Source organism: Acanthochromis polyacanthus, chromosome 12 (assembly GCF_021347895.1).
Source record: "Acanthochromis polyacanthus isolate Apoly-LR-REF ecotype Palm Island chromosome 12, KAUST_Apoly_ChrSc, whole genome shotgun sequence".
Taxonomy (NCBI): domain Eukaryota; kingdom Metazoa; phylum Chordata; class Actinopteri; family Pomacentridae; genus Acanthochromis; species Acanthochromis polyacanthus.
In genome coordinates, this window is record NC_067124.1 from 28171444 (window position 1) to 28199311 (window position 27868).

The 27868-nt window shown below is 38.7% G+C and overlaps 1 protein-coding gene across 5 annotated transcripts in view; it reads left to right on the forward strand.

The window, feature by feature from the left end:
- The first annotated feature begins 211 nt into the window (after nt 1–211).
- The window catches only part of LOC110948773 (interleukin-21 receptor-like), a 32536-nt gene continuing 4879 nt past the window's right edge, over nt 212–27868 (forward strand). The window contains exons 1-9 of one of the 5 annotated variants that reach the window (XM_051956960.1): nt 212–763; nt 2072–2304; nt 9274–9800; nt 10704–10888; nt 11913–12046; nt 12164–12347; nt 12534–12615; nt 15619–15712; nt 21079–23014. In XM_051956960.1, coding sequence (XP_051812920.1) covers nt 9517–9800; nt 10704–10888; nt 11913–12046; nt 12164–12347; nt 12534–12615; nt 15619–15712; nt 21079–21837 — 1722 coding nt within the window. In that variant the 5' untranslated portion in view covers nt 212–763; nt 2072–2304; nt 9274–9516 and the 3' untranslated portion in view covers nt 21838–23014. Of the gene's footprint in view, nt 764–2071; nt 2305–8016; nt 9801–10703; nt 10889–11912; nt 12047–12163; nt 12348–12533; nt 12616–15618; nt 15713–21078; nt 23015–25838; nt 25933–26933; nt 27061–27178; nt 27340–27868 lie in introns of those variants that run through there. The other 4 variants (XM_051956959.1, XM_051956964.1, XM_051956962.1 and 1 more) reach the window with 4 other exon arrangements.

A 27868-nucleotide genomic window follows, 5' to 3' on the forward strand; every position in this document is an offset into this window, starting at 1 on the left:
CCCTGTCTTAAAAAATAATGGGCAAAATTTAATAAAATATCACATGTTGCGTTTATATTTGTGTTCAGTATCTTTCAACAGATCGAATGACTTGAATTATTGCAACTTGTACTTCTTTTCTACAGCATTTTCTCAGAGCCTGCAGTGACAGTTACACCACTAGGTGGCGCTATGGTTTATGGCGTCTGTAAATATAAACACGGACAAAACGTACACGAAGAAGTCCGCACTGTTAGCTGCAGCTGCTGAACTTCGCTTTTCTTTTTTCAACCCTTGTTAACAAAATATGCGAAATTGTCAAACTAGATATGTATTTTCTTCTTTTACAAATATCTCGTTTGTTGTGAAAAAGTCGCTAACAGCCAAAGCTTACGACGGAAGCGAGACGCAAACGGGCTTTAAAACTAGCTGATGGGCTTTTGAGCTAGCTAACGGACTTTTAAAAACTAGCTACCAGTTAGTTAAAACAGCTAGCGGTGAGGCTATTGTTGAAAATGAATATGTCAAGTGAGAAGTTTTTTTCGTCATCCAAATCTGATCCAAAATCCACTCAGCGGGTGGGGTTAATTTTCACGAGTGCCCCGCAGTTGTGGCTTTAATAGACCAAGACTGGTTGAGACAAACTCAAACTGCGGTGATAGTTTTTCTGTATGAAGGAGTCACAACATGAGTCCACGATGTGAAAGCGAAACAAGCCGAACCTCACGGCGGATTTCCCCAGTAAGTACGAGCTGGGAGGATGCTTCTATTCCCGTTACTAAAAGTAGGTCTGTGCGTGTCAGTAGTTATTGTGAATGCTGATAATCCTTAGAGGACTGTTTTTTCCTCTACTGTCAATCATGTCAGACCTGGAAAGGCAGGTATTTTTCACAAGAAACACTTATTTGAAGTTTGCCGTTCATTGCTTTTATTCCTACATGCTTAGCAGATTTTTAAAGCATGTTCAAGGTCCCACTGCAGGTTTGTAGTCTCACCATTTTAATTGCACTGCTTGCACAATTGAAGGAATGATCACATCCTTTACTTGTGACAGTACCAAATATCATACTGTAAAAGCTCACTTCCGCGTCAAACGCCTACATTATGAATGTCACTTTACTATAAAATATGTAAGTATGAGGGCTGAACAGTTTGGATAAAATATCTGTAGGTGCAGTGGCAGATATGACAATTTGATTTGCAATATCATGATTTCAAGTGAAGCTTCAGTTCAATATTCACTGTGTAACAGATTTACAGCATATTGTGGAGCATTTTCACGAGACATTGTCAAAGCACGATTGTAACATAAGGAGGACAGCATGAATTTATAAAACGATGCCTAAATTGCAGCTTTTGTGATTTGTTAATTACACGACTTCAAACTGCAATTTAAATCGACGATATGTTCAGGCCGAGCAAGCATAATCATGACAATGTAGAAAGTGTCCCATGTGACTGTTATATGGTTATATATTATATCATTTGATTATTATCTCTCATGCATTTATGTAAAAGCAAGTTTTTGCTGTTGTAGTTGGCTGAAGCGGAGCTCACTTTAAAATATTTTGCGTCCAGCTGTAGCGTAAGATTGTTTTCATGATAAATCTGCTGATTATTTTCTCCATTAATCAACTGATTGATTTGTTACAATTCCTGAAAACAGTGAGAATGCAATGACAGACTCTCTGAAGAGTTGTCAAAACCTATTCTAACTTTCTGTCGTTGACTGATAAATTGAACTCAAGGTTTCAGCAGGACTTGTATAATCTGCTGGATAGTTTATATTTTTAAAAAAGAATCATATTTCATAAGCTGTTCATATGTTTTTGTGCATTTTTTTAAATGTGAAGGATACAAAGGTGTCAGATAAATTTTGCTAAGTAAAAGTGCAATGTTTGAATTGACGAAAAGAAGTGTCAAGCAGAAATAGCTAAATTTGTGTTTAAGCACTGCGCTTGAGTACATGTAGTTGGGTACTTCAACTGAAAAGAACGGCTGATTGCCTGGTATCAGTCTGAACCTTCTCACCTCACAGAAGACATGGTTCTCTGTTGTTTGTTCATCATTTTCTCTTTCTGTCATGAAACAGCGCTGCCTCCACCAGTCTCTACAGAGTCCAATGATGGCATTTCTGCAGCACCATCTATCTGTGTGGCACTTCAGCCTAACAGATCCCCCCACCCCCCCGTCCTCATGAACACTACAGACTCCTATATCGGAAATGCCGTCAGCCCACCGGTACAACAGCACCAACCTGCCATCGTCCTCATCAAGTGGGAATATTTATGAGCATTGGAGGATGTCATGACTGAATCTCTGAAGGTAGGTTTATTTAACTCCGTGGTCTAATATTCCATGTGATTTGATCAACATTCCTTAATTTCTTGGTATCACCTGTCATTTGTTTGTGCTTCTATATAGGTTTTTCTCATTTTTAAGCTGCACTGACCACAAAAGGATAAATGCTGAAACGTGTTCATTGTTGCATGGTTGCATTACATGGCACCAGGTAACTGTGCCTGTTTTTACCAAAGACACCAGAGAGTTAAGAAGGGTGAACTGTGGGGCATATTGTCAGCATTGAATTAACTGAAAGGTAAAACTGTATCTCTTATCAAAGAAGTATTCTGATCTTTTAGACCACCGGAAAATTTTGATTGTCTTGCAACACAGCTCATGACTGTGCCTGGGATATATAACCGTTATGTAAGGTCAGTTCTTGAAAACAACATAAAATAGGCATGTGAAGTCCTGAGCCATTCTGACAGGGACCAAAGGTGTTGTTGGCCCCACCAGGGTCAATGCATTTCTGAAACACGATAAGAAGGTGGGTTTACTATCCAGGGCAGCCGTTGAAATTCCTACTAGGTAGTTTTCAGAGGGTAGAAACCACTGACACACGAGCATTGTGGGATGCGCTTGGAATAGTCTGATGTACAGTGACTCCAGTTCACAACTGAACCTCTTAGTACATTTTGGCTGCTGGTTCATTCACTTCACTGTGGGCTCATTTTTCATGTAATATAAAATTCTGCAGCACAACCATAGCTAGTAGTAGCATGAAAGTTATAACATATGCCATGAAAACAGAAAAACTAAAGAAGTCTTTGCTTCAGCTGGATTCAAGGTGTCAACAAATGCTCCACTGTATCTCATTTTTGAATCATGCCGCATTTCTTTCATTCCTCAATTATGTTTTACCGAGCCACTCTAGTCATCTCAACTTGGCCTTTTTGGTACCACAGCTCTCCTAAAAAGTCCCTGATGTTTTTTTTGTGAAGTGACTGTTGGTCACAGACAACAGTCACTTCACAGTTGGTTTGTGCTGTGGAGCTCAGACTTTCTTTGCTTTTCTGGTGCAAATGTTTTATTTTTGTTCAGGGGACATGTAGAATAAAGGGATTTCGATAAGATATCACACTTTAAGTAGTTTTTTTTGTCACACATGGAACATTGAAATCTGAAAATCTCACAGTTCCTTCCGTTTTGACAGGTCTTGCTGTGAAAAAATGTAATTTGATGTTTTTTTTTAACTCTCTTTACCTGCAAGAACATTCAGAAGTCTTGTCAAGGAATGTCAAGTAGTTTTGGCTGCACTGAAAGGACCACAACATGTTAGACAAGAGTGATCAAGTGATTTAGCTCAGCAGTGTGCATTTTAATAGTATACATTTACTCTTGCTATGAAAATAAGCAGAAGAGTGTGATAAATTACCAGAATGATTTACATCGAGCTTCAGAATGACCTGACAAATGCTAAGGCACCTTTTACAATATGCTACTCGAAATGGTCTTAAAACTCAGGTACTGTTTTTCAAGGGTGATTTAAAAATTTTAAAACTGGAGAACTGAGTTTGGAGAACCAGTGAAACCAAACAAAGCTGTAGTCCAGTAATGAATGCTTCAAAAATGTTAAATTCACAGAATTTCAAAGAGAACATGATTACAAAGATCTCATCAATGAAGTCAGCAAAAAGGCAACAATCCGTTTTCTCATTTCGCAGAGCCCAACAAAACTGAGAGTTTAAATGAGAAAACATTTTAGGCAGTCTCTATTATTTTATCATGCCTTTTCCATCCTTCACAGCAATTTCAGACTTTCACAGCTAGATGGAAGGACTTCTGGCAGCATAACTTGGTCATTTCTGCAGTGACCTGAATGTGAGCTTTGGATTTTTAATTTCAAGTACCACAGCCATGCAGAAAACACGACATTATCCAACATGGAAACCTGACTGCCTCCATTTCTCACCTCATTTTCTTTCCCTCTCTGTTGGTTAACCAAGCTGGTGGATCCTTTTAAATACCTGCATGACTTCAGTGATTATGACCAAAAGTTTTACTGCAAATTCTCACTGACATGTTGAGTAAACAGAGAGTTTTTTTTTCAGTCATTTCCACTTGTAAAATGAGAAAAAGTGAAAACTCTGCAGGTAAAACCTCATATACAGTGACATCCAGTGGTTGTGATGTGTTTGTACAAGACACAGCAGCTGTGTTTAGGCTGTTTGCCTGAAGAGGCTCCAACTGCAGCAGCTCAGACCTCCATCCTCTGGAACTTATAATGTAGGTGCTGCTGCAGCCCGCTGGTCAGAGGATGCATTTGTTACCGCCTGCCAAAACTGCGTTTTCCGGAAGGTATTGTTTTCAGCTGCATGGTCTTGCTTGCTTGCTTGTTTGTCTGTAACAATTTGGTTTCCGTGCGATAACTCCATAAAATATTGATGTAGCCTCACCATATTTGGTACACAGGTGTACCATAATAAGACACAGGTCAAGTTCGCATTTGGTGACCGTGACCTCATTTTCAAGGTCACAGGGGTCATCTTTGTCGCCGGGCAGTCCAAGTTTGGTACAACTTCTCGTTACTCTTTCTTTCAGATGTCAAAAACATGCCGATACTGTTTTTGCAAATCAAATAATAAGCATATTAAGACAACATCTACTGTAATATAAATTACAGATGAAGAAATACCAGGAGGACCAGGGTTTTGTGTTAAACTGAGATCATCATTGTTGCTACTTGATCTGTGAAATGGAACTGACAGGATAAAAAAGTAACATTACTCACATTATAGAGGGAATGTGAGTAAAAAACAAGTAAAACTATTGTGAAAATTATGTTTTGTTTTTTGACGCGATCTCTGGAGAATATGATCTCTGTTGCACCACCATGTGTTTTTAATGGTTTGTTGTGATGCATTTTACCTTAACCCTTTAAGCTTCAGTCAATTCCAGCCGTTTTCAGTACAAAAAATCGCTAATATTCTATTTTTAAATAAAAAAAATTACGAAAAATACGGGGAATATTGGACGTGCATCGGGAGGTGCATTTCCTTGAAAACGACCGATTCGGGGATTTTATACCGACTTCAGGACATGTTTTGGACAAAATAGTTTACTGGCTTGTGTCATCTGGATGTAAAAGGTTGGATTATGGCCGTTTTTTGTGGAATCTTTTTTTTGTGTGTAATAATAAACCCGGAAGTGTGAGTCGCGCTGTGTGCGTTGAAGCCGTGTATAGAGAACGGATGGATGAATATTTGTTTTTGTCGGACAAATGTGTTTTTCTCACCCGCTGTAGTAATCGCATCTGAAAGTGGTTTATACCGGCGGATTCATGAGAATCTAAGCTTTCCATCGGCGTATAGTGTTTATATAATCGCGTTTGCACCCGTCGGACATTCTTGAAATTCCTATGCAAATTAGTAGGTGTACCGCCGGCGGTACACTGAAGCTTAATCAAAAAATTGCAAATCCTGTTATTTGGATGTTGTATTTGGCATACTGCTGTTTTTACAATATTTGAATTAGTTCTGCAGCTCCACAACAAATCTTAGTGAATTTAGGTATTACCACCTTTGTGCATATATTTTACTTATGGTGCTTTTCAGACTTTGATACAAGTCATAATCAGATCTGTCGTGCTGCTTTTCTTTAACCCTTTAAATCCCATGGGAACGGCGCTGCTTCCATTTAATGAGCGCTCTTTAAATTACTGTAACTCCTTAATCATTTGTGCTAGAGAGAAAATTCGAATGGTTCCTGAAAGAAGAGAAGATGCACTTTACGGGGTATTACGGTATGTCAAAGGAAGCACATGCAACGACATCATCACAAAATCCTACAGGAACAGTGCTGCTCCCATTTTACAAGTATTATAAAAATATAATTTTTGAAAATATTTATAGTTCATATTTTACATTTTTGTTGTCTAATATTTTGTTCATGCTCAGCTCCAGTTCATAATTTATTAAATTCCTGAAAATTCTAGGGCTGGACCCGAATATCCCGAATATCCGAATATTTGTTCGCTACGGCACTATCCGGATATTAATTTTGGTATCCGAATATTTGCACCATCCCCCCTTCTGCACCTTTCAGAGTGGCCTTTTATTGTGGGCAGTCTAAGGCACACCTGTGCACTAATCATGGTGTCTAATCAGCATCTTGATATGGAACACCTGTGAGGTGGGATGGATTATCTCAGCAAAGGAGAAGTGCTATCACAGATTTAGACAGATCTGTGAACAATATTTGAGAGAAATGGTGATATTGTGTATGTGGAAAAAGTTTTAGATCTTTGAGTTCATCTCATAAAAAATGGGAGCAAAAAAAAAAAAAGTGTTACATTTATTTTTGTTGAGTGTAGTTTATGTCAGGTATTGCCGGATATTGAAAGCTTAGGTTGTTCTGAAAAAAGGGTAAAAGCAATCACTCATAGTATGATTTCTGACTCTTTTACAGCCCAAATAAAAAAGTCCAGGTGGCCTGCATGACCCTTTGGTGTTAGAGGGTTAATAAAGGGTGAATCAGTCACCTCAGGGCTGAAAGTTTCTCAACCGGTTCCTCATATTTCCACTGTTTACTCCATGCCTAGCTTGACACCTTCTCCTTTCTTTTATTTTAATTTCTTTGATGCCTCTGTCTATAAATGATTTTCTTTCTTTTGTAGTAGACATTATTCATAGGCTGATGGCGACCATGAGTTTATATTGTTATACTGAATATTTCCTGCTTACGTGGTCCAAAGCACAGCAGGTGCTAAGCTGCTGACATTTGACTTTGACTAATACCGATACAGTGACAATGAACGAGAGTTGTCTTCACGCCTACATGGTGGTGTGAATCCTACAAAGGCCCTTCCATTACACAGAAAACATGTTCCTGTGTAATAATATAGTTCAGATTAAAAATTATTTACACCTGGATTGTGATCTCTATAGTTCAACTCCTAGTGGAGAATGTAATCCAACATAAAATCCTGCATAGTGACATTCAGAGCTGCTTTAATAAGTAAAAATGAGCACAGAGGGGCTCTGCAGTAGGTTTGTGACTCATAAAGCTTCAGTCATGTTGCACCCTGCTGGAATCCACTGGAAACCCCTGATAAGTGTTGTTGCTAATGTGTAATAAGGGTCTTTTGAAAGGTGTGAAAAAACATCTCTGATGCATAATTTAGAATCATTTCACTACTGAAACATGTATTGGTCGTGTTATTAGTAAATGTTAGAAATGATATGAGAAAAGAGGTGCCGTGTGGCAATTAATGCATTTTGTGACCGTTGGTAACGCACAAACTACTTGGGGAAGATTTTATTTTAACAGTTTTCTGGGTGTTTTTTTTTTTTTGCACCTGTCAAAATTTCACTCCGTCAGCTCATTTTTCACTGCAATACAAAGTCCTACATCTTTGTGGAAACCGCACCACCATGGCTAAATGTAGAGAGGGCTCAAACATGTCTTCTGTGCAGTACAACAAAGTCCTAATACCATAAATCATTAAAAATGCGCTATGAATGTCCCATCAAATAACCGAGAGCCCAAAAGTGTGACCAATACTGGAAAAAATAAGGGGCCCACACGCTATACACATTTAACTATTCACATTTTTGCTACCTTAAAACTATTCTCTTGAGATATGATGCAGTTATTTTGTTATTCAGTGTGTTTATTGTGTTTAACATCTGTACTCCTCTCTGGTCTGTGTAAACGCAGACTCAGCTGAATATTCAGAGTCTTGATAATGTTGCAGCATGGAGTGTAGGATTAGTTATTTTGTGTTGTTTTTTAACAGTATCTGGTGCAGGCGGTTTATTTTGTCCAAATTTATAAACAAAACATCACAATTTTAAGCTTAAAACTGATTAATATTCCCGTCACTAAGTAAAAAATCCAACCATGCTTTCTGTTTTAATAGTTTCTGGTCATGATTTGTATGATTTTGATTTTATTTTTTTGGGGAGGTTTTGGGGTTGAGAGAGTTAATTAGTCAGCACTGACAGGATTCACATCAGAATTGCAACTTGTATTACTTTTGACACATTACACTCAAAGCTCCTGATTAACTATTATTGTGTGATTGAGATTTTAAAAGGACATCTGTGAGGCAGAATTGAGAGCTGTTTCAGTATTGAAACATTTATTGATTGTGCTTTGAGTAAATGTTAAAATGATCAAAGCTTATAGTTTGTTTTTTTTTCCCCCATGATGCATTTTCTGACCGTCAGTAAAACACAAACCATTTGGAGAGGATCTGGTTTCTGCTGCTTGAAATACATCATCTCCCCAACTTCAAATTGATTAGGTTCTTTATAAAAATCTATTTTTGTCTTCCTTTTTGTTCGAATTAGGTGACACAAACATGAAAATTATTTTGCCCCTGATCATTTCCTGTTGACTTTTTTTCACTCCGTGTATCTATTGCATATTCATAGCATGTGGATGTGGTGGGAAGGCACCACACCAACACCACTCAATAGGTCTGAAAACCACATCCTTAGTCACGGCAACTGGTGATGACGCCTTCTCTGTGACAGCCTCAGCGCTGTTCCACTTGCTTTTCTCACACAGACATCAGTAGTTTAGTGACTCGGTTTGGTTGTTCACTGATTCAGTTGGAGTATTTTAAAATAAAAGGTAAGACTCTTGACTTTCAATTAACGAGAACAGAAAATACTAAGAAGTGCTGCTTTTTAAAAGGTTTGCTGGTTTCAGATATGTTCAATAATTCATTGATCGCTTTTTAATTCTAGAAAATAAATGTTATGTTCTGTTATGAATATATTTATAATTATATCTAATGTAATGTGTAACTGCTAATTGATGCTAATTATGACGTTTCCCGTCTTTAGGATTTTTTTTTTTAATCCATTATCTTATTTTAATGACCAGCCTGTGGCACAATTTAGCAACAGATTTCAGCAAGGGAATTTTTTTTTTGTTATTTTAAACAGTTTTATTGTTGCTTTTAGCACAAAACAAAGGTCCAACGGCTATCTCTATATTTAGTTTCAGCTGCTGTTTCCGCCTGTCTGTATAGCGGCTGATAACAGTGGGTCGTCCCCATGGCTTTCAAACCTCTGTTCCTATTGTTGCTGTCGGGCCTCACTTGTTTTTTTTCACAGTGGTAAGTTGGCTTATCTTATCAGTGTTTTGTTGTTTTTTTCTTGTAGTGATTTCTAAGAACAAGTCCCAAGTTTACTGTACTTCATTTAAGTCGAGCCTGCTGTCCATTATTGTGTATTTGTCTTGATGTGCTTCTTCGGCTACATTTTCGTAGAAAATAAGCTTCCTGAATTGGCAGACATTGCTGTATTTAGTAAATCATTTCAAGGAGTAGAGATCTGTGGAGGACAAATGTTAAATTTAGTGAATACAGCTTCTACATCTGACTGCATTTTTCTTTTTGCTTCTACAGTTGCGTCTTTGTGCAATGTCACCTGCACGACAGACTACGAAAAGTCCGTGAACTGTTCGTGTTCAAGCTTGCCGACATATCCTGTCCACCTCCAAATGAATTGCACGCACACGTTGCCGTAAGTGACACTTAAAGATGCTTTATCAAGATGTGTAATACACAGTCATAATTACACTGCATGCTTGAGTTTAGATGGTAGCCCGGGGGAAACGAAGGGTTAACAATAGAAGAATGCTTTCAATCTTAATATTAGACACCAACCGACACCAAGGTACTATATGTACTTGTGGGTGACGTTTTTATAGTTTAAAAATGAACTCATAAGTGCTGTCTGGTTGCTGCACTATTTCAAAACTCTCGCAAGAACTAAACATTGTTTCGTCATTTTAATACTTTTTTAGCAGAAAAACAAAACACTTGCTGCCTCTCAATTGTGGTGGTTTGATGCTTTTCTTTGTAATGTATGATAATAGAAATCAGATATGTTTGACTTTTGGACAGAATAATGAACATTATTTAAATACATAACTTTGGGCTTTAAAATGTCAGAAAAGAGGGGAAAAATGTCAGTCAACCACTCTCAAAGCCTAAGATGATTCTTGAAAATATCTCATTTTGTCTAGTACCCAAAAATATTTGACTTACTATAATAGAGAAGGAAAGAAACCAAGAAATGTTCACATTTAAGAAGCTGGAATTAGAGACTTTAGTCTTTTTTTTTCTTAAGGTTGCTCAAATGGATGAATTGATTATGAAAGTAGTTGGTGATAGATTTCATTATTGACAATCGATTAGTTGTTGCAGCTGTAGTGGACTTTGGGAAAGTATAATTTGTGAAAAGGACTAACAAGAAGTGTTACTGTGAGATGTCTGTTGTTCTTTCAAGGGAGGTAAACGACACGAGTCTTTGTTTGGTCCCTGTGTTGTTTTGGTTGCATACATTGCTGCCTCAGGGCTGTTCTTGAATTGTTGATGTCAGACAGGTCATTACTGATGGTAACCCACAATTTGTCTGTTAAAGGGATGAAATATTGGCGGCTAATAGCAGCTGTGTTATCACACCGCCTTCCTCCGGGTGCGAAATGATACTGGAGACACTTTATGAAGTTGCATTCGTTGGTTCAGCGTGCACTACGACAGTCAGTGAACAAGATAACCAAGTAATGACGAACAGTGAGTCATCCACCTGGGCACTGAGTGATGTGGGTAGGTTCAACTGATGGTAACTACTCAATTTGACATTTCAATATTTGTCATTTCAGCTGAACACATAACACTAACCTTAAAGGAAAGAAAACGATGTCAGACAGTTAATAGGTCACCCATGATGTTAAGAGGGAGCATTTCAGACACTTCACATATTTTCTCCCTTGTTGAGTACAACCAAACTAATCGTTGTCACACATGACAGAACATTAACCTTCTGGATGCCCAAACCATCTGGCATCTTTAGAAGACATGTAATCTTTAAAAAATTGCTAAAATGTCACCATTTATAAGAGACAGGAACTGCAAAAACAGATGAAGAACATTCTGTTTGAACTAATCACGTGAGGCGCACTTCTGTTAAGAAAATGAGTGAAATCAAAGCTTAAAATTGTGATGTATATGTGATCAAAATTGCTTTATAATGCTGATTTGTAGAAGGAATTTCCTAAAAATATACTGTTTCTACATGTTTGTACGTGGCAAACATTTGACTATTCGGGTGAACTGCAGGCTTTGTTTACAAAGACCAAAGAGGAGGCAAGAATGAGTACAAATTCAAAATGAAAATAAATAGATCACTAACAGGTGTGAGCAATTTAAACCTAACGATTCTATTTTTAAGGATCTTTGATAAATCAAGTGAATTCTACTTTCATTTTATGTATTTTTTTTTTACGATTAATGACTTTAAAACTTTGCATAACGTGATATTGCAATGGGAAATAAGCACATAGTGAGCGAAAATGTAACAGGAGAAAAAACAAACAAACCCAGAAACTGCTTAGGGTTCAGAGGGTTCAGTCATTTTCTATTTTGTTGGAAAGTTCAGAAAATCCAGCCATGACAAGAATCGTACTGACAACTTCCCCAATTCACATGAATTGTCATTGGTTTGAAAACTTCCACCCACGTGCTTCAGCCTCTGAATGCTAAAAATAATATTCAGCTGCGATTTGTGCTATAGAGCATTGTTGGCATGTATTCGTTTTCATAATATCCCCCTGGGACTTTGCTTTCACAGTGAAACCTTCACCTCCTTTCAATGTTCAAGTGACAAACATGGATGAATTCTACAACATCACTTGGGACAGCCGCAAAAGCTTGTGTGAGCTGAAATACATGGTGCGCATAAGAGAAAGTAGAGACTTGTTTAAGGTAATAAATGAGCAAAAAGTTGACTTACGATTCTGTTGCAGAGCATTACATTATTGTCAATATTTCTGCTCATAACTCCCATTCAGAGCTGTTGTGTTTTTTATTCCTTTCTAACAGGATCCATTTCTTATCCGTGAAGTGGAAGAGATGTACTTTCCGTTACAACGCGAGCTACTGGAACCACATGTCAGCTATACTGTGGATGTTCAGGCCCAAGTGTATGATGCCCATCGGGGTCCGTGGAGTGAATTTAGTTCTTCTGCTGAATGGAGAACAACAGGAACTGCTACAGAAGTTGAAGGTAGAAGAGCATATTACCTTCTATGCTTGAACCTTGGTATAATCACAGTTGTGATTATTTTGATGTGTCTCTACACGTCACATCAAACGTGTGTTCTTCTGCATTGTTTTCTCACACATACAAACATAAAATATAAGTTTGTTCATCATAATCTCTCCGTACATCTTTGGTGTGTTCACTTTTCAGGAATTGCTCGCTCTTGGTGGTACGTGTCGGTTCCCGTCGCTCTTCTCCTCTGCCTCCTGTTGCTGGTTTATTTCCAAAAACCGTAAGTACTCTGAAACACTGGATTTTTTGGGGTTTGAAATAAAATAAACGCAACTCGAGCTTAAGGACACATTTCTTTTGAGTTTACACACAACTCAACCTTCATAAATTGTACAGGAAAGTGACTTGGAGAGGAAGCATATTAACACTGAAGGTCAGCAACACCTTGCCTTCCAGTAAATGATTAACAAAGCATCTCACTGCTTCAATCTACACTTTCCTGGCATCACCTCCCACATGTAGAGAAACCACTGCAGCGCTGTATGTGCAGCAACTCATTGCACTGAAATGGCTAGCAGACATAGGAAGTCATGCAGAGCATCAGTGCTACAGAACTGAGAACACCTCGCCTATTAAGGGCACACAGTTACAAGAAACGCACACAAGGACTTGTACTCAGTATTTTCATTTTTTCTGTTTTAGTTTGCATCCAGTTCGGATGCTGATATAATGTTTCTTCTGCGGTATATGATTTTTGCATCGGGTTTTGGTTCAATGCACAGTGCACAAAAGCTCCTTGCATTGAATTATTGTAGTACTAACAGTGTGCGCATATGCATTACATACATTTGTGTTGTAAGCTGAATAAGGTTCACATAGCTAAAAGTCACATTCATGAAGGTTAAATATGAGATGAAACTGTTTCAGAGAGGCATTGATTCACCTTCATGATCATTTTGGAAGCTGCAGTCTGTGGAGCTGTTGAACTGGGTTGTGTTATTTGGAAAGGTGTTTTTGTGTGAAGCAATCATTAAAGAAAAATAACAAATACCAAATGACAGCAATTAAGGACAAACAGCAAATCAATTTTAGAACCAGTTTTGTTAAATGGGGTTCTATTGCCAGAGGCGTAGTAGACAGTTTGTTGATCAGGTGGTCAGAGGTAACAGAGAAACATACAGATTTCTGTCAAATAATGTACCACAGACTCATTGCCTTTACCACACGTAGCGTTGTCATGCTTACAGTTGTGTGTAGTCACCCCATAAATGTGTATGTTGAGGCGGAAAAACCCAGACAGAGGTGAAATATAAAAAGCACCTCTCTGTTCCACACCTCTCCAAAACAGTTTCAACAAAACTGAACAGTTTAACCTTCATGAGGATGGATTTCTTGCAGCTCAGTCTAACACAATAAAATAGATTAACCTTTAGTTTCCCAGTAGCTCAGGACATTTCTCTGTCTTCCCTGTGAATATAGTAAAAATAACACAATTATTGGCAAGACAGCGATAAATGTGCAGAAGTTGGTGCTTTTTGTTCAGCATATTCATTTTACATGATTAAGAGCATCCTATAGTTTTGTTTTTATTATAGGGTAACCTGGTGCATTGCTGCTTTTATTCATTCTTCTGCTCTCCTAATTCAAATTTCCTTTTTCTCTCTCTGTCTGTCAAATAATGGCTTACATTGTTTTATAACAACATTTCAACATCTAGGGTGGATGTGTGCTACCAACTACTGGAATACTTGATCTGAATTTTCTTTATTTATCTGGAGCAGCTCAGTGTTTTTCTTGGATTCACCCTAGGTTTCCCCTCCATAGGTTCCACTGTGTTCTTAGCTGCTGTAGTCTTTTCTGTTACTATGGTTGCTCTCCTCTTCAGCGAGTTTATGTACAGACAGATTTATTTAGCGCTGGCAGCCTTCATCAGCATTGTGTGAACTTGGTTGGCTTGAATGCAGCTGACGCGCATTTATATGGAAAAGTCACAGGGTTTGCTTGATGAGATTTTTGGTTACTAGAAGTGTTAGACTTATATGCAACCATACCAGACTAAGCTGTTTTAAAGAGCACACAGTTACAGGTGTTGAATTTTATTTTGAGGGTTTCCTAGAATATGTTTACATGCTTTGATGTTCAAAAAAACATTGGTGCAGGACATCTTTTCACCCCTCTGTGTCAATCACTCTGCTATAGCGCCTATCTCTTTGAGTCCCTCTGATTGATCATCTGGTCCAGTGAAAGATGCTATACTGCCATCCCAGATCAATAAGTACATAGATGAAATAATGGCTGAATGTGAGGAAGCTGCTTACTCTTAGAGAGTCAGACTAGCTGCTAGTCGGGTGCTTTGCAAATATGTTACACTGTGAGGTAGATGAGTAACAAAAGAACGGCTTGGACTTCAAAGGAGCAGTGTTTAAAGTCAGGGCTAGTAACTCCCTTATGTATGGACTTACAGCTTTGTGAGATGGCAGATGTTTCAAAAAACAAAACACAGGAAATAAAAGAGAAAACCCCAAAAACAAAATATATCCTTTTTTAAAAAAATTTCTTCAAAATCCTTGAAATGTTTCACAAGGCAGCTGCTGACTGGTGTCCTTACATTTTACATCACCCTTGTTTGTGACTGCTTTAGTTTTAGCTAGGTGTGTCTAATTCAATGGAAACTGAGTGTGTCTGTCTGACCGATTTAGCGCTTCAAATGGCACATCTTTGCCATAATGTTGGTCTGAGCTGCGTGGCAGTATTTTGTTTTTAAATTCTGTTACTTTATGTGTTGATGATGATACAGTTTGTTATATGAGCCAACACACCACACTGCTGTGTCTTGTTAGAGAGTCTGTCAGCAGTGTAAAACATTGAATCTAGGTAAACTGTGAAGTTGTAATGATGAACTAAAAGTGACATTTACTTTAGATGAGAATCTGAGGAATACAGTGTGTGATGGCTTCTGTAGAACAGCTTTTGTTCTCATTCTGTCACTCTATGAGGCAGCCTTCATCTTAGGGCACTGAAAGGTTGAGTGTGGGTTCATTTATTATCACAGATCTGACTTTGACTCATGAGCTCAGCTTAGTACTGTTTGTACTTTGTGCTATCAGTATTACTGGATATGATTTAGAGAGCTGTTGCGTCTTGGTCGAAATGTCACCTTTGCACAGCTCACATACCGAAAATGAAATCTCCTCCATCTTAAAGTGGCACTGCACTGACATATGAATGTCCCTTTTCAGTCTCTGTCTCCTTTTTTTCTAAAATCATTTCATATTTGTTTCAGGTGTTGGCAGAAAAAGCTCAAGCTGATTACATATGTCCCCAAGCCGAATGAGTTTTTCAAGCCCCTGTACCACAACTACGATGGAAACTTCAAGGTAAGAGAAAACAAAACGCATTTGGCTCATTTTACTCTGTGTGTAATTTCCAGTTCAGCCCAGCAGGTGCTGCCCTAGAGGGGACTTTCAGCACATCTGGACCCTGTCTGCTGGGACTTTCCCTTCACTTCACATTTAAGGGCTTCCATGATGTGAATGAGTCATTGTGTAGGGGCTTCAAGAGGCTTTTCATTTATCTGTCTGACATGCTGTGGGTAGATATTTGTATATGACAGTCAGACCTGTTCCACCCCAGTGGAAAATACCCCCGGTGCTTGTATTTCAGACCTTTGATTTGCCATTGTGTCATTCTAAAAACAGCCTGTTTTTCACCTGATGGGGACACAGAGGCAAAACTTTGTGGTTAGCATTTTTTTCTGTTTTACTAATGTTTTACAATTATCTTCTTACTGCATCTACCATTATCATTTGTATTTTCCCCATATGTAAATTATTCTTTCTGTATCTGTTTAATCTTCATGTTTGCCTTTTTTTTGTAAATCTTAAAGCAGATTGAATGCAGACTGTATCTCTAAATGTCTGTGTAGGCTTCAAAGTAATCAATTTCTATTTCCATTACTGTCAAGAAAGACATGAGTTTATCTTTTGTGCTCTCAAATGCTTTACAGGTATACAGTTGTCTAAATTTACTGACCACTTTAAGCAAAGTGATGGTAAAAACACCATCATATGTCTTACTCATGATTCTCATTTTCTGAAGATGTTCTGTCAAAATTTCTGTGATATGTTTCTGTCACAGTTATAGTTACGCCTTAGACAGTACACCAGCACAAAAACCGCCATTCATTAATTTTAGACCTGTTTGCAGTTACAAATATTGTTCAGCAGAGTGCGCTGCTGCAGCAAATATCTGAGGCAAAACGCTAAGAGAAGGGAACTACTACAGAGAAGATAAAACAGCAGAGTTGCCCAGTGTGCTTCACACGTTGTAAGGCAGGCAACAACAAAAATATATGCAAAAAAGCAAGACAGAAAATGTACTAAAGACCTACAAAATCAATGTGTTAAACTAAATAAAAATAATTATAAAATATGAATATAACAATTCAGAGCAGGATAACAACTTGTAAGATCAATGTCTTGAAAATAATAAATGCAAAATACAACCCTAAGAGCGACAGAACGCTGTTGAAAACAGATTTGAGATTTTTCTAAATGTTTCAGTGAAGTAGAAGCATTTGATTGAACGAAGACAGCTTTGGTAGTTAATAATTATTTCATTATTTCATTCATTGCATTTCCCCTTAAACTGTCTTATGAAACTTTTCTCATGTGCGGCAGGCTGATTTTGTTCCCGGTGTTTAGTACGAAATACTTTAAAGTATCTATTTGCCACCAGCCCTTCATCATAAACAGGAACATCTCATGAATGAAGGAACAGCACCAGACTGCACTCATTTGAATGGTGATCACAACAGCTTATATTACATCATCAATGCTACTGGGTCATAGTGTGAGACTGAAAGAAAACATGTCTGAAGTGTGAAGTTTTAAAAAAAGAGCTCATCAGTTGTGTATCACAGGTTAAGGATTTCAATTGCACTTTCAGAATGGCCTACTTTGCACCATCTCTCACCCCTGTGATGCAAACTGCTTGCACTGTAGAGACAGTTCAGTGGTGCTGATGAGCTTTGTGCTTCAGGATGTGGTGGTATTTGCACCAAGGAACCGATTCATGCTTATCTGGGCATCAGCGTGCTGCACAGAGGCTATAGGTGACTGCAAAAGCAGCTGTAAAGCCAGATACAGTTGTGGGAGAGTATAGTGGAAGACGTATTCAGATCCTTTACTTTGGTAAAATTACAAATGCAACAATGTAAAAAGAATCCATTACAAGTAAAATCCCTGCATGACAAAATCTACATAAGTAAAAGTAGATCAATGTTAGCAGCATTAATGTTGTTACCTAAAAACTAGTCATTGCGTGTTTTTATTCCATTGTGCTACCATGTTATATCTTTATTGGGGAATTTAGTCAAATCAATATAATGTCTGTCTTCCATCAGGTTTGTCCTTTGCAATAGCAGCTAAATGTTTAAATCCTGCTGAACGTTCTGAAATACGTTTAGGTACTTGCCCAAGTGTCTCAACCACAGTTCAAACATTAGAGTTGGTGGGGGGGAAAGTTTCGACAAAGACAAGGCTCTTTGTTTTAGTATAAAAGCTTTTGTGCACTTTTTACTTCAAAATGAACTTGATTGTCAGTATCTCTACATGTGTATGTATGCATATACCCACATATAAGATAGAAAAAGATGCAAAATATCAATACAGTGCAAATAAGTACAGGTGGGGAAATGTATTACAGTCCAATGGAGACAGAGGGGAGAATTTAGCATCCTGATGGTCTGGTAGAACAAGCTGTCTCTGACTGTTGGAGCTTGCCCGGAGGCTGCGGAACTTTCTTCCTCAAAGCAGGAGGCTGAAGAGACAGTTGTCCATTGCTTTGTGGTGGGACAGGTCGTGTAAATGTCCATGAGTGTTGGGAGTGAGGCGAAGTTAGGAAGTAGAGGTGCCGCTTGACCAGTGACGTGGTGGTGTTTGTCCAGGTTCTCTGCGATACTTGCCCCCAAAATCCTGGTGCTGCTCACCTGCTCCACAGCAGCAAAGTTGATGGCCAGAAAGAGGGTTTATTTCAGGGGTGTCAAACTCCGTTCCCGGAGGGCCACTATCCTGCATGTTTTAGATGTTTCCCTCTTCCAACACACCTGATTCAAATGATCAGCTTATCATCAAGCTCAGCAGAAGCCTGATAACGAGCCTGATCATTTGAATCAGGTGTGTTGGAAGAGGGAAACATCTAAAACATGCAGGATAGTGGCCCTCCAGGAACGGAGTTTGACACCCCTGGTTTATTAGATGTGAGCTCTCCTGAAGTCCGTAACAATCTAATTAGTTTTCTTCACATATAGGAAGAGATTGTGCTTCTTAAGCCACATGACCAGCTGGTTCACTTCTTTTCCATAGTTAGTTGTTGCTGGTGAGACCCACTACAGTTGTCCATCCATCCATCCATCCTCTATACACCGCTTTATCCTCACTAGGGTCACTGGAGCCTATCCCAGCTGACTCGGGCGAAGGCAGAGGACACCCTGGACAGGTCACCAGTCTGTCGCTGGGCTACATAGACAGACAATCAATCACACTCACACCTACGGGCAATTTAGAATAATCAATTAACCTCAGCATATTTTTGGACTGTGGGAGGAAGCCGGAGTGCCCACGCATGCACAGGAAGAACATGCAAACTCCGTGCAGAAAGATCCCAGGCCCAGGCCGGGACGTGAACCAGGGATCTTCTTGCTGCAAGGCGAAAGTGCTAACCACTACGCCACTGTGCAGCCCACTACAGTTGTGTCAATCTTAATGATGTGGGTTGGAGTGGTAGTTGGGCATACAGTCGTAGGTTAGTGGGGGGAAGAGCAGGGGACAGACTACACATCCTTTTGGGGGGGCTCTTATGCTTGGTGAAATGGTGATTGAAAGGTTATTTCTCACTCGTACCACTTGTGGTCTCTCAGTCAGGAAATCAGGCTATCGGTTACATAGAGAGTGGCTGAGGCAGACGTGTCATCGTCCCACCAAGCATGCTCACATATGAGTCATTTGTGTCCAGATAGGTGAAGGCTGGGTAAAGAGCAGAGGAGATGGCATCCTCTGTGACTTGTTAGCTCAATTAGAGGAAGGATGGATTTGATGTGCTTCATGATTAGCCTTTTAAAGCACTTCATGATGGTAGAGGTCAGTGATTCCTAGTTATTGAAGCTGGAGGGAGAAGACTTTGTTGGCACAATTATGATGGCTCTTTATTTAAAGACACACCACAGTATCTGTAGGTACTACTTAAAAAATACAAGAAAGATAGAAACAGTGAAAACATAGCAGTCTACTGTCCAGAGTCATGAAAGAAAACTGAAATCTTTTTATCTCAGCAAACACAAAACATACAAAGGCAGAAGCAGTGTGAAAGCCTTCTTTATGTTAAACAATATTCGCTTTCTTCTTATCAAGACAAGTTTTGTGTCGTGCATGCTAGCTTTGAAGCTCGAGCCTAAAGATATTATTGCATTTGCATAGTTAGATCTGCTGTTTCTTGATGCTTGTTTTTATTTACTGAAGCAATTTCAACACTATTTTTAATTACATTAGTGTTTTAAAACAAAAACTATCTCCATCCAAACAACTGTTTTGGCTCCATTTCAGAAATAATCCCTGTTCATACTTACACGCCTGAAAATCACGATAATAATCTTTATGAAGCCCAAGTTTCACAGGGCTTTAGATGGCCACAATTCATAGCAGATAAAACCATAATTGTGTTTATATAAAAAATAATACAGTGTTGGAAAAGGTAAAAACATTTTGAAAGAAATATAAGACAACTTAAAGGAAATCAACACTCAAAATCAGGAAAGAAACGACCTAAAAGAGTTCACTCACTCAATACATGTGATTGTGTCAGGCACATTGTTGCAGAACTGTTCCTTTTGGTTTTCTCTTGAACAGACAAAAGACTTCTGTCCAAGGATCTTAAAGTGCATACTGATTCATAGCACTGTCACATGACCATTTACCAGACACTGAGCCTGTGTACGCTGGTGTAAAAATGAAACTGAGGTTTGGCTGATTGTGCATGACACAAGTGGTAATACAATAAAGTTCTGAATTTAACTGCACGGCAAGGTCAGCAATGTTGAAATAACTGCTGGTTTTTCATGTTGATGTCTTTTTTTGTTTGTTTTTGTTGGTCCAGAAGTGGGTCAAATGCTGTTGAATCGGGGAAGGACACAAAATAACTGATAAGACACGATTAGGAAGCAAACATGTGTCCGTGTCTTCGGTCACAAAAGTGTCAGTTTCTGCCTGCTGTGACTAAAATGCAACCCCAGTGTTAAACTAAAACAGAGGGCTAAAACACTGGAGAAGTATGGAAAGGAGAAATAAAAATCTATTAAAGTAGACACTGGAGCTTCGCATTTATCACCAAAATGACATTTAATTTGATCTAGCTACTTGACTATGTGCAGAGAAGCCTGTAGTTTCCCTGTTCAGTTTTTGTAGTGCATCAGCTCAGACAGCTATAGGAACAAAAATTACTGTAGAAAAAAAAATGTTCTAACGTCAGATTTAGTGTGGTTGCATCTTAGCAGTCATTCTATCGTCGTCGTAGTCAGTTATGTTCAAGCCACAGTCATGATTGAGATTAATATTGAATTGATTGTGGAGCATAGTGGGGAGCAAGCTTCACTCTTTGAACAACAGATTCTTCCTGAAGTCTCCAGTTTCGTGCTACAAGTTATTCAAACCTGCACTCAAGTTAATGTCTTCCATTTGCTTTGTTGTAGGAATGGGTGAAGCCTGTCTTCAGCGAGTACGATTACCTAATGATCAGCTCCAACGCTCAGGTGATCAGCGAGACGCAGCATGACGTCCTTCAGTGGAACAACAAGAAGCAAAGCTACACCGAGGAAAGCGAGACGAAACAAGTCGGAGGCTCTTTCGTCAATATGCTGCAGCCTCCCAGCAACCTGCTGCTGCACCTCCAGGACGGCGGCAGCTCGCAGGGCACCAGCCACTCCACGGGTCACATCTCCATCCATACTGTCACCCTGTCCGGAGAAGAGTTTGAGGAGGAGGTCTCGTCACAGAGCTCCATCAACACCCTCAGAAGTTACCAAGACGGTGAAAGCTTCGGTTCATTTGAGGAAGACAACAGAGAGAACGCTGGTTATGATTCGGATGAACCTCAAATGAACAGGATGGCTCGACAACGTGATCTAATCAATGACCTGTTGGTGGAAAATATAGACTTTGAGCCACATGGCCAGTTTAATGAACCAGAGAGGGTATCGCTGGACTCATTTGTGTCCAATGAGCAGTCGGAAGACGGCTACCCTCATGTAGACTTGGACACCATTGACAGTGGTTTTGGAGAGTGCAGCAGCCCCAGCGCCTCAGACTCAAACACAGCAGAGCACAAGGACTCAGATTTATTCCAGGAGCACAAAAATTCAAATTCAAACTACGTCAAGCAGTGGATGGTATGCAGCACAATTCAGGAAGACTCTAGCAACTTGGAGAATGAAGCCCATGAAGTCCAGTGATCCTAGCTTCTGATTTACTGCTACAGTTTAGCTTGTACTGTCAGACGTGTTTAGAACATGGACATAATAGTTAACATTTTTACAACAAATACTTTAATGAAAGTAGATTCTAGGTGTCCTGGCACTGTGCAATCCAGTGTATTTGGCCAGTCTTGTATGTAATTTAGTTCCTATTTTTAAACATTTTTATGATGACTTGAACTTTTAAGAGAACAGAGAGAAAGTGGTAGCATATGTGAAGACTGGACTCTGACAGCTCAAAAACCCTATATTTTCCTTAACAGACTCTACAGAAATGCAACCCCAGGTGAAAATGTTGCGTATTGCTTTAATTTCTACAGCTAAAAAGATGTTTAGTTTTTTTCCGTTTTGTCGCTGTATGTACACATTCAAATGGTCATGCTCTTGCATGCTTTAATGGTTTGAACTGTAGCACGAGCATGCATGCTGCCTTATCAAGATGTCTGATAATGTCTGTTTTCCTTGCACATGCATTTCTCCAGTAACCACTGTTATCTGTTTTTGTGCGGTGTCAGTAAAAAGTGCAAACTGTTCTAATCTGTTAACGTGAGGTGATTATTTCACTGGCCTGGACCAGATTCATCGGAAGGAACTTGAGAAAGTCGTCCGACAAGCTTTGACAATCTATGCTCTCGCCTTAAGTTATTTACAGACTGTCGCTGTCTGTTTTTCATCAAATAGAAATGTTTTACGTGTGTATATACTCTTGTTGATGTTCATGCACAGCTGAAGAAAACTTGTCTGTGCAGTCATTTGTGTTTACTGTTTTAGTGGGGAAAAACGGAACCTAAAAGCACACACATTGTCAAAGTGTCTGAAGGTGGATTTTTTTCCCTTTGAAATGCCTCCTAATGGCAGCTGTTGTGGGAGGGGAGTGTTTGAGATATATACTTTCCAACCCCAGTCCAAAATTTCCGTGCCAGCTAATATGCACAGTGTTGTGCATCCTATATGTACAACAAAACAGCTGAACATCAACATTGCGGGCCTGCAACATTCTGGGTTAATATTTTTAGTCAAAGTAAAATCTATATCTGCATAGAGTCCCATTTGTAAGTAAAGTGACTTGTTGTTTTTTGGTTTTTTTTGCCTCTGTACTGTGTCACATTGAACTGGAATCAAACAGCGATTATGATAAACAGAGTTTGAGTGTTCAGACTGATTCCTGTCCTTTGATTTTTTTGTGGTTTGTCAGCATGTTTTTCCTCCAAGCCAACCAAAGCAAACAAAGCAAACCACTTTAGACTGACGAAGAGAAAGAGAGTGTTAATGTAGCCTCACTATCTAGTGCCTGCCAGCTTAATCTTTTCCAAGGTTCTGGTTTCAGGTTTTGTAAATATGTAGCAAATGAAAGTGAAAACAATCTTATCGTGTCAAATGCACGTAGACATACATAGATACTGCACAGTGACTGTTTAACATCCAAGTCAAGGAACAGTAGGACAAACGAATAGGGACATGAGCAGAGGGGGGCTGTGATAATTAGACTTATACACTAAATGAAATAAATGGTCAATGCAGTGTCAACTTTACATCTGTTTAATTTAAGATGCACTTAAATGTTAAAATAATGATTTAAAAAATTATTACCTTACAGGAGTTACATTATTTCTGAATTGAAACATTGAGTGTTTTCTCTTACTGGTAATCAAACACTTTAGAAAATCTACACTGAAAATACAGGTTCCAAAGTAGAAACTGCCACAAAGTTTGAAAACCTGTGATCACTGAAACTGAACTGAGTCCACTTATGATTTCCAATCAGCCTAACTGCATGAATACAGCTCTAAAATGGGTACACAGCTGAGCTGTCTGAGTTTTGGACCTATGAATTGTCTATGTGCATGTCTGCATCATGGTTCCATGTGGAAGAGAATTGCCGGAGGAATTCAAAGATTGGAATGGATATGGCTACAGGGAGATGGGTGAGCAACTCAAATAAGTAGAAACACAGTGGCAGCAGTAATCAGGAGGTATAAAAGGAGCCATAGTACCACTAATCAGTGCTGTGGTGGTCATTCTACTAAAATGATGCCATGGACTGTGTGCTACTGTCAGACTTCAGACTTGATACAAAAGGAAATCAAATTTTCTGTGAGAGCTGAGACAGCATGAAGGCCATTTCATAACATCAATCTCTATAGATGGAAGCAAAAAAAAACAACATACTCTTTGGCGCAAAACTGCAAGATGAAACTTTGCTAAAGAACATGACAAAAGTCTGATGAATATTAGAAGCACATTTGATCCCACGAGGCTAAGCTAATATGTTGGTCTCAGATGGAGTCCAGCGTGTTTGGCTTGAACCTGATCAGGACTACAACAGCGAATGCATAGTCCTGACAGTGAAGCACAGACGTGGGCGTGTGACAATATGGGGCTGTATTAGTGCAAAACTTGACATTCATAGATGGTAAATCTAAACAATTTTTATTTTACATATAGGGAACACTGCACAAATTCTAAGCAATCTGATTACTGTAATGTGGTATAATTTTTTAAAACAGACAAATCAGTGATACTGCACATACACTCCCTGTCAAAAGTTTTAGGACACTTTCTCAGTTAAATAAAGTAGAACCTGTCCTACAACTTTTGACAGGGGGTGTATCTACCAAATTTGGTACACATATGCAGCACATCAGGCTGAACAAAAACGTCAGTGACAGCCACATTCAAAACCCAACAGGAAGTGAGCTATTTTTCATTTTTTTATAGAGCGAACTCCTTCTAGGGGGAAACTCCAATTCACCTCCAATTCGGCCAGTACATAGAGGAGGCCTTAATGATCCAAAGTTTTTAAAATCTTTTTCCAAAGTCAAAGGGTGTGTCTGTGGCGGCCTCTGGAATTTTGATCCTTCGCCATGAAATTTCAAATGCTGTGTAAATGCCCTGAACGTGCTCCAAACTGCCTGAAACTTTACATGTATGTATCAGAGTCCTGCCCTGATCACATCCATATGATGAAATACACCCCTTGTCAAAAGTTGTAGGACAGGTTCTACTTTATTTGAATGAGAGAGTGTCCTAAAACTTTTGACAGGGTGTATACGGTATATTGTATGCGCACTAGTGCCTACAGTATGCAGGGACATGACTCTTATTTTTTGTTGTGTTTTCTTAAGCATTGATTTGAAGTTTTGTATTTGGGACATTTAATTATCTCCAGCTGTTTGTGTTATCAGTGTACATGCAGCCAGGTGACAAATTAAAGAAATCAATTAGTGAGGTAGTGAAAACAGATGCTGCCTTACAAAGCGTAGGGTGTCACTAAAAGGTTTGTGATCATTTTATGAGTCATAAACACTTCACAGTCACCAGACCTCAACCCAGCTGAGCACCTACATTATGTGACAAGCTCTCTTCATCAAAAAATATCCAGTAACTTCTGGAAGAATGATGTTCATCCCCTTGGGAGAGAAGATTAAGTCCAAAAATCTATGTTTTTTGACAAAATTTAGTTTTAAAAGCTTTAAATGAAACTTGATTCTATTTTCACTAAAACTAAATAAAGCAATACAACCTTAGGCAGTGCAGTGTGTATCAAATGCTTAAAAAAGATAGAAATTAATTTAAATAAGGCAAAAGTTATTACATTGACACGGTGAACAAAAGCACGTGCCCAAAACCAAGCCAAAAAGTTAGAAAGAGAAAAAAAAAATCCTGTGACGTTAAAAAGATTTGACTTCCTGTGATGCATCTGATGATAAGCTAAACTTTAGTTCCACAGCTCATTCACAGTCTGAGGCATCAGCGGCACCACAGCTCTGAGGTAATGGTACATTTCCATTCACTACACATCTCACAGCTCCTAGCAGCTGTTGATTTCAGTCTTTTTGAAAAGATGGCAGCTTGACAACTCTCAATATTTACAAAAAAGAAGTGACTGCTGAGACATCTGGATTTACAAAAGCAGCAGATTCAGGATAATGAGACATTCAAAGAGGCGATGATAAGGAATGTTTTCCTCCTATCCACAGAGCGACACTCCTATCCAAGAAGGCATGAGGGGTCGGCGGCTCCTGTTTGTGCTTTGCTGCTCCAGCATCCTCGCAGTGACCAGCTGCATCACAGGTACTAAGCAGTTTTCCTCTGAGCTGTTTAATAAGGCAGCCTATGGCATATCTCATCTTGTGGTCATCATTTTTTTTCTCACTATGATAAATTGTGCGCAGATACATTCAGTGCCCCACATGTCAGTCATCAACCACATTAGGGGGTTGATGGAAAAAGGCGACAGAAATGTCAAATATGATGTCAGTATTATATTACATGTCTGTTATCTTCAGTTGACTTTGACATTTTATGAATGGAATAAAATAATTTGGGTTTTATCTACTCTGTGATAAATTGCTTTTAGAGAAATGTCATATTTGTTTTACTCAGCTAAGGATCTGACAGATGGATTTTGCTGCTTACTTTACAAATTAAGATTTCAGATAAAAAAACAACATAATACTTTCATTAAATTTTGGACAAGATTAAGCCAAATTCTCAAACTTGGTTTGCTTTAAAAAAGAAAGAAAGAAAGAAAAAGAAGTATGTTGAACTTCGGATGTCTGAGTTGTTCAGTCAAAGACACTTGAAGTCACGTTCTCGGGCTCAAAGCTGCAAAAATGTATAACTTTCTTTCAACAGACAATATTTCAGAGATTGGTAAAACGCAAGCGATACAGATTTGTGCAGCACGGCTTTGTTCTTCCTCTTGGTTTCTGCTTCCTTTCGCCTCCCGTCACCACCCCTCAGAATTGAGCTGTGACCCTGCAGAGAGAGACTGATCACTGGGTTGAAAAGAACTGCACTAAAGTTAAAGTTTAAACTGGCTGCACCTGAACCTAAGACTCACACAATGAGGCATTGGTATCAATCTCAAAATGTTATTTATAATATTGTAACTCTCACAGCTACTTATTTCAGGGATCTGTCTACTTGTTCCACCATTGGATGACTCAGTGTTTGAGTTATTCTGTTGCCGTGTTACAAGCATGAACTTAATGCAATGTATGTTGTAGCATGCAAAAAAACACCAGAAATGGTGCAAATAATTTTTCCTCTTTTGTCTCCTGCTCGTGTAGCCGATGGACTCTTATGTGTGAATGACTATTGGGACACTGTTACTTGTGTATTGAACATCTCTGGCAATCCAGTTAGAGAGTCCAACTCCACCTACAGCCTGAATTTCATCGATATCTTGGAACCAGGGTAACTGTGTTTCTTCCAGAATTAAATGAATCCTTGAAAATGTTTAATTCTTCTTATGTTCCTACAGACGTTGTTCTCAGTCGTGTTCATGTTGTGTTTTTGTTTTTTCAAACTTCAGGACTATCTCCTGTCCACTCACGTTGGTGAATCACAGTTACAGATGTGACTGTAAGCTCAAGCACAGCCAAGAGTATTTTTCTGATACTGATATATATCGTGTAGAAGTTTGTGCTCAATCTGACTGCCACTTTGTAAAAAAATTTGACTCATCAGAAAACAGTAAGTATGACATCATTGTAATGCATCTTGATTATATGTTGATGTGTGCTGGTATTACTGCTTTATGGCATTTAGAGTTGCGATAGAAAAGTTCTGATCTATGACTTTAAAATGGAAAAAAAAAAAAAATCCAGAGCCTCCTGAAACATTTGTAAAGTCCCATCATGAGTGATCCCAGTTAGATTTTCTCAAAACATTTCAAGCAATTTCTGCAAAGTTTCGCTGATGTTTATTTTTTTGTTTTGTTTAGGTTGCAGATTGTTTTTCTCCAAGCTAGGATAACTAAACATGTTCTAAAATTGTTTGGTGATTACAGTGTTAGACCGTTATGCTCTAAACTTGTGTACCCTGAGAAGGTTCCTCTTTCTTGGTATCATGTAACGCTGTGGAATATTGTGGGAACGCTTTAGATTTCACGCTGTGTTCCTTCAAAAACATCCTTAAAACATTTCAGAAATAATATTATATTTTTGTTTAAAAATCACATTAGAAACTGTTATAAAGAACGTTCTGGCATCGGCATTTTCAA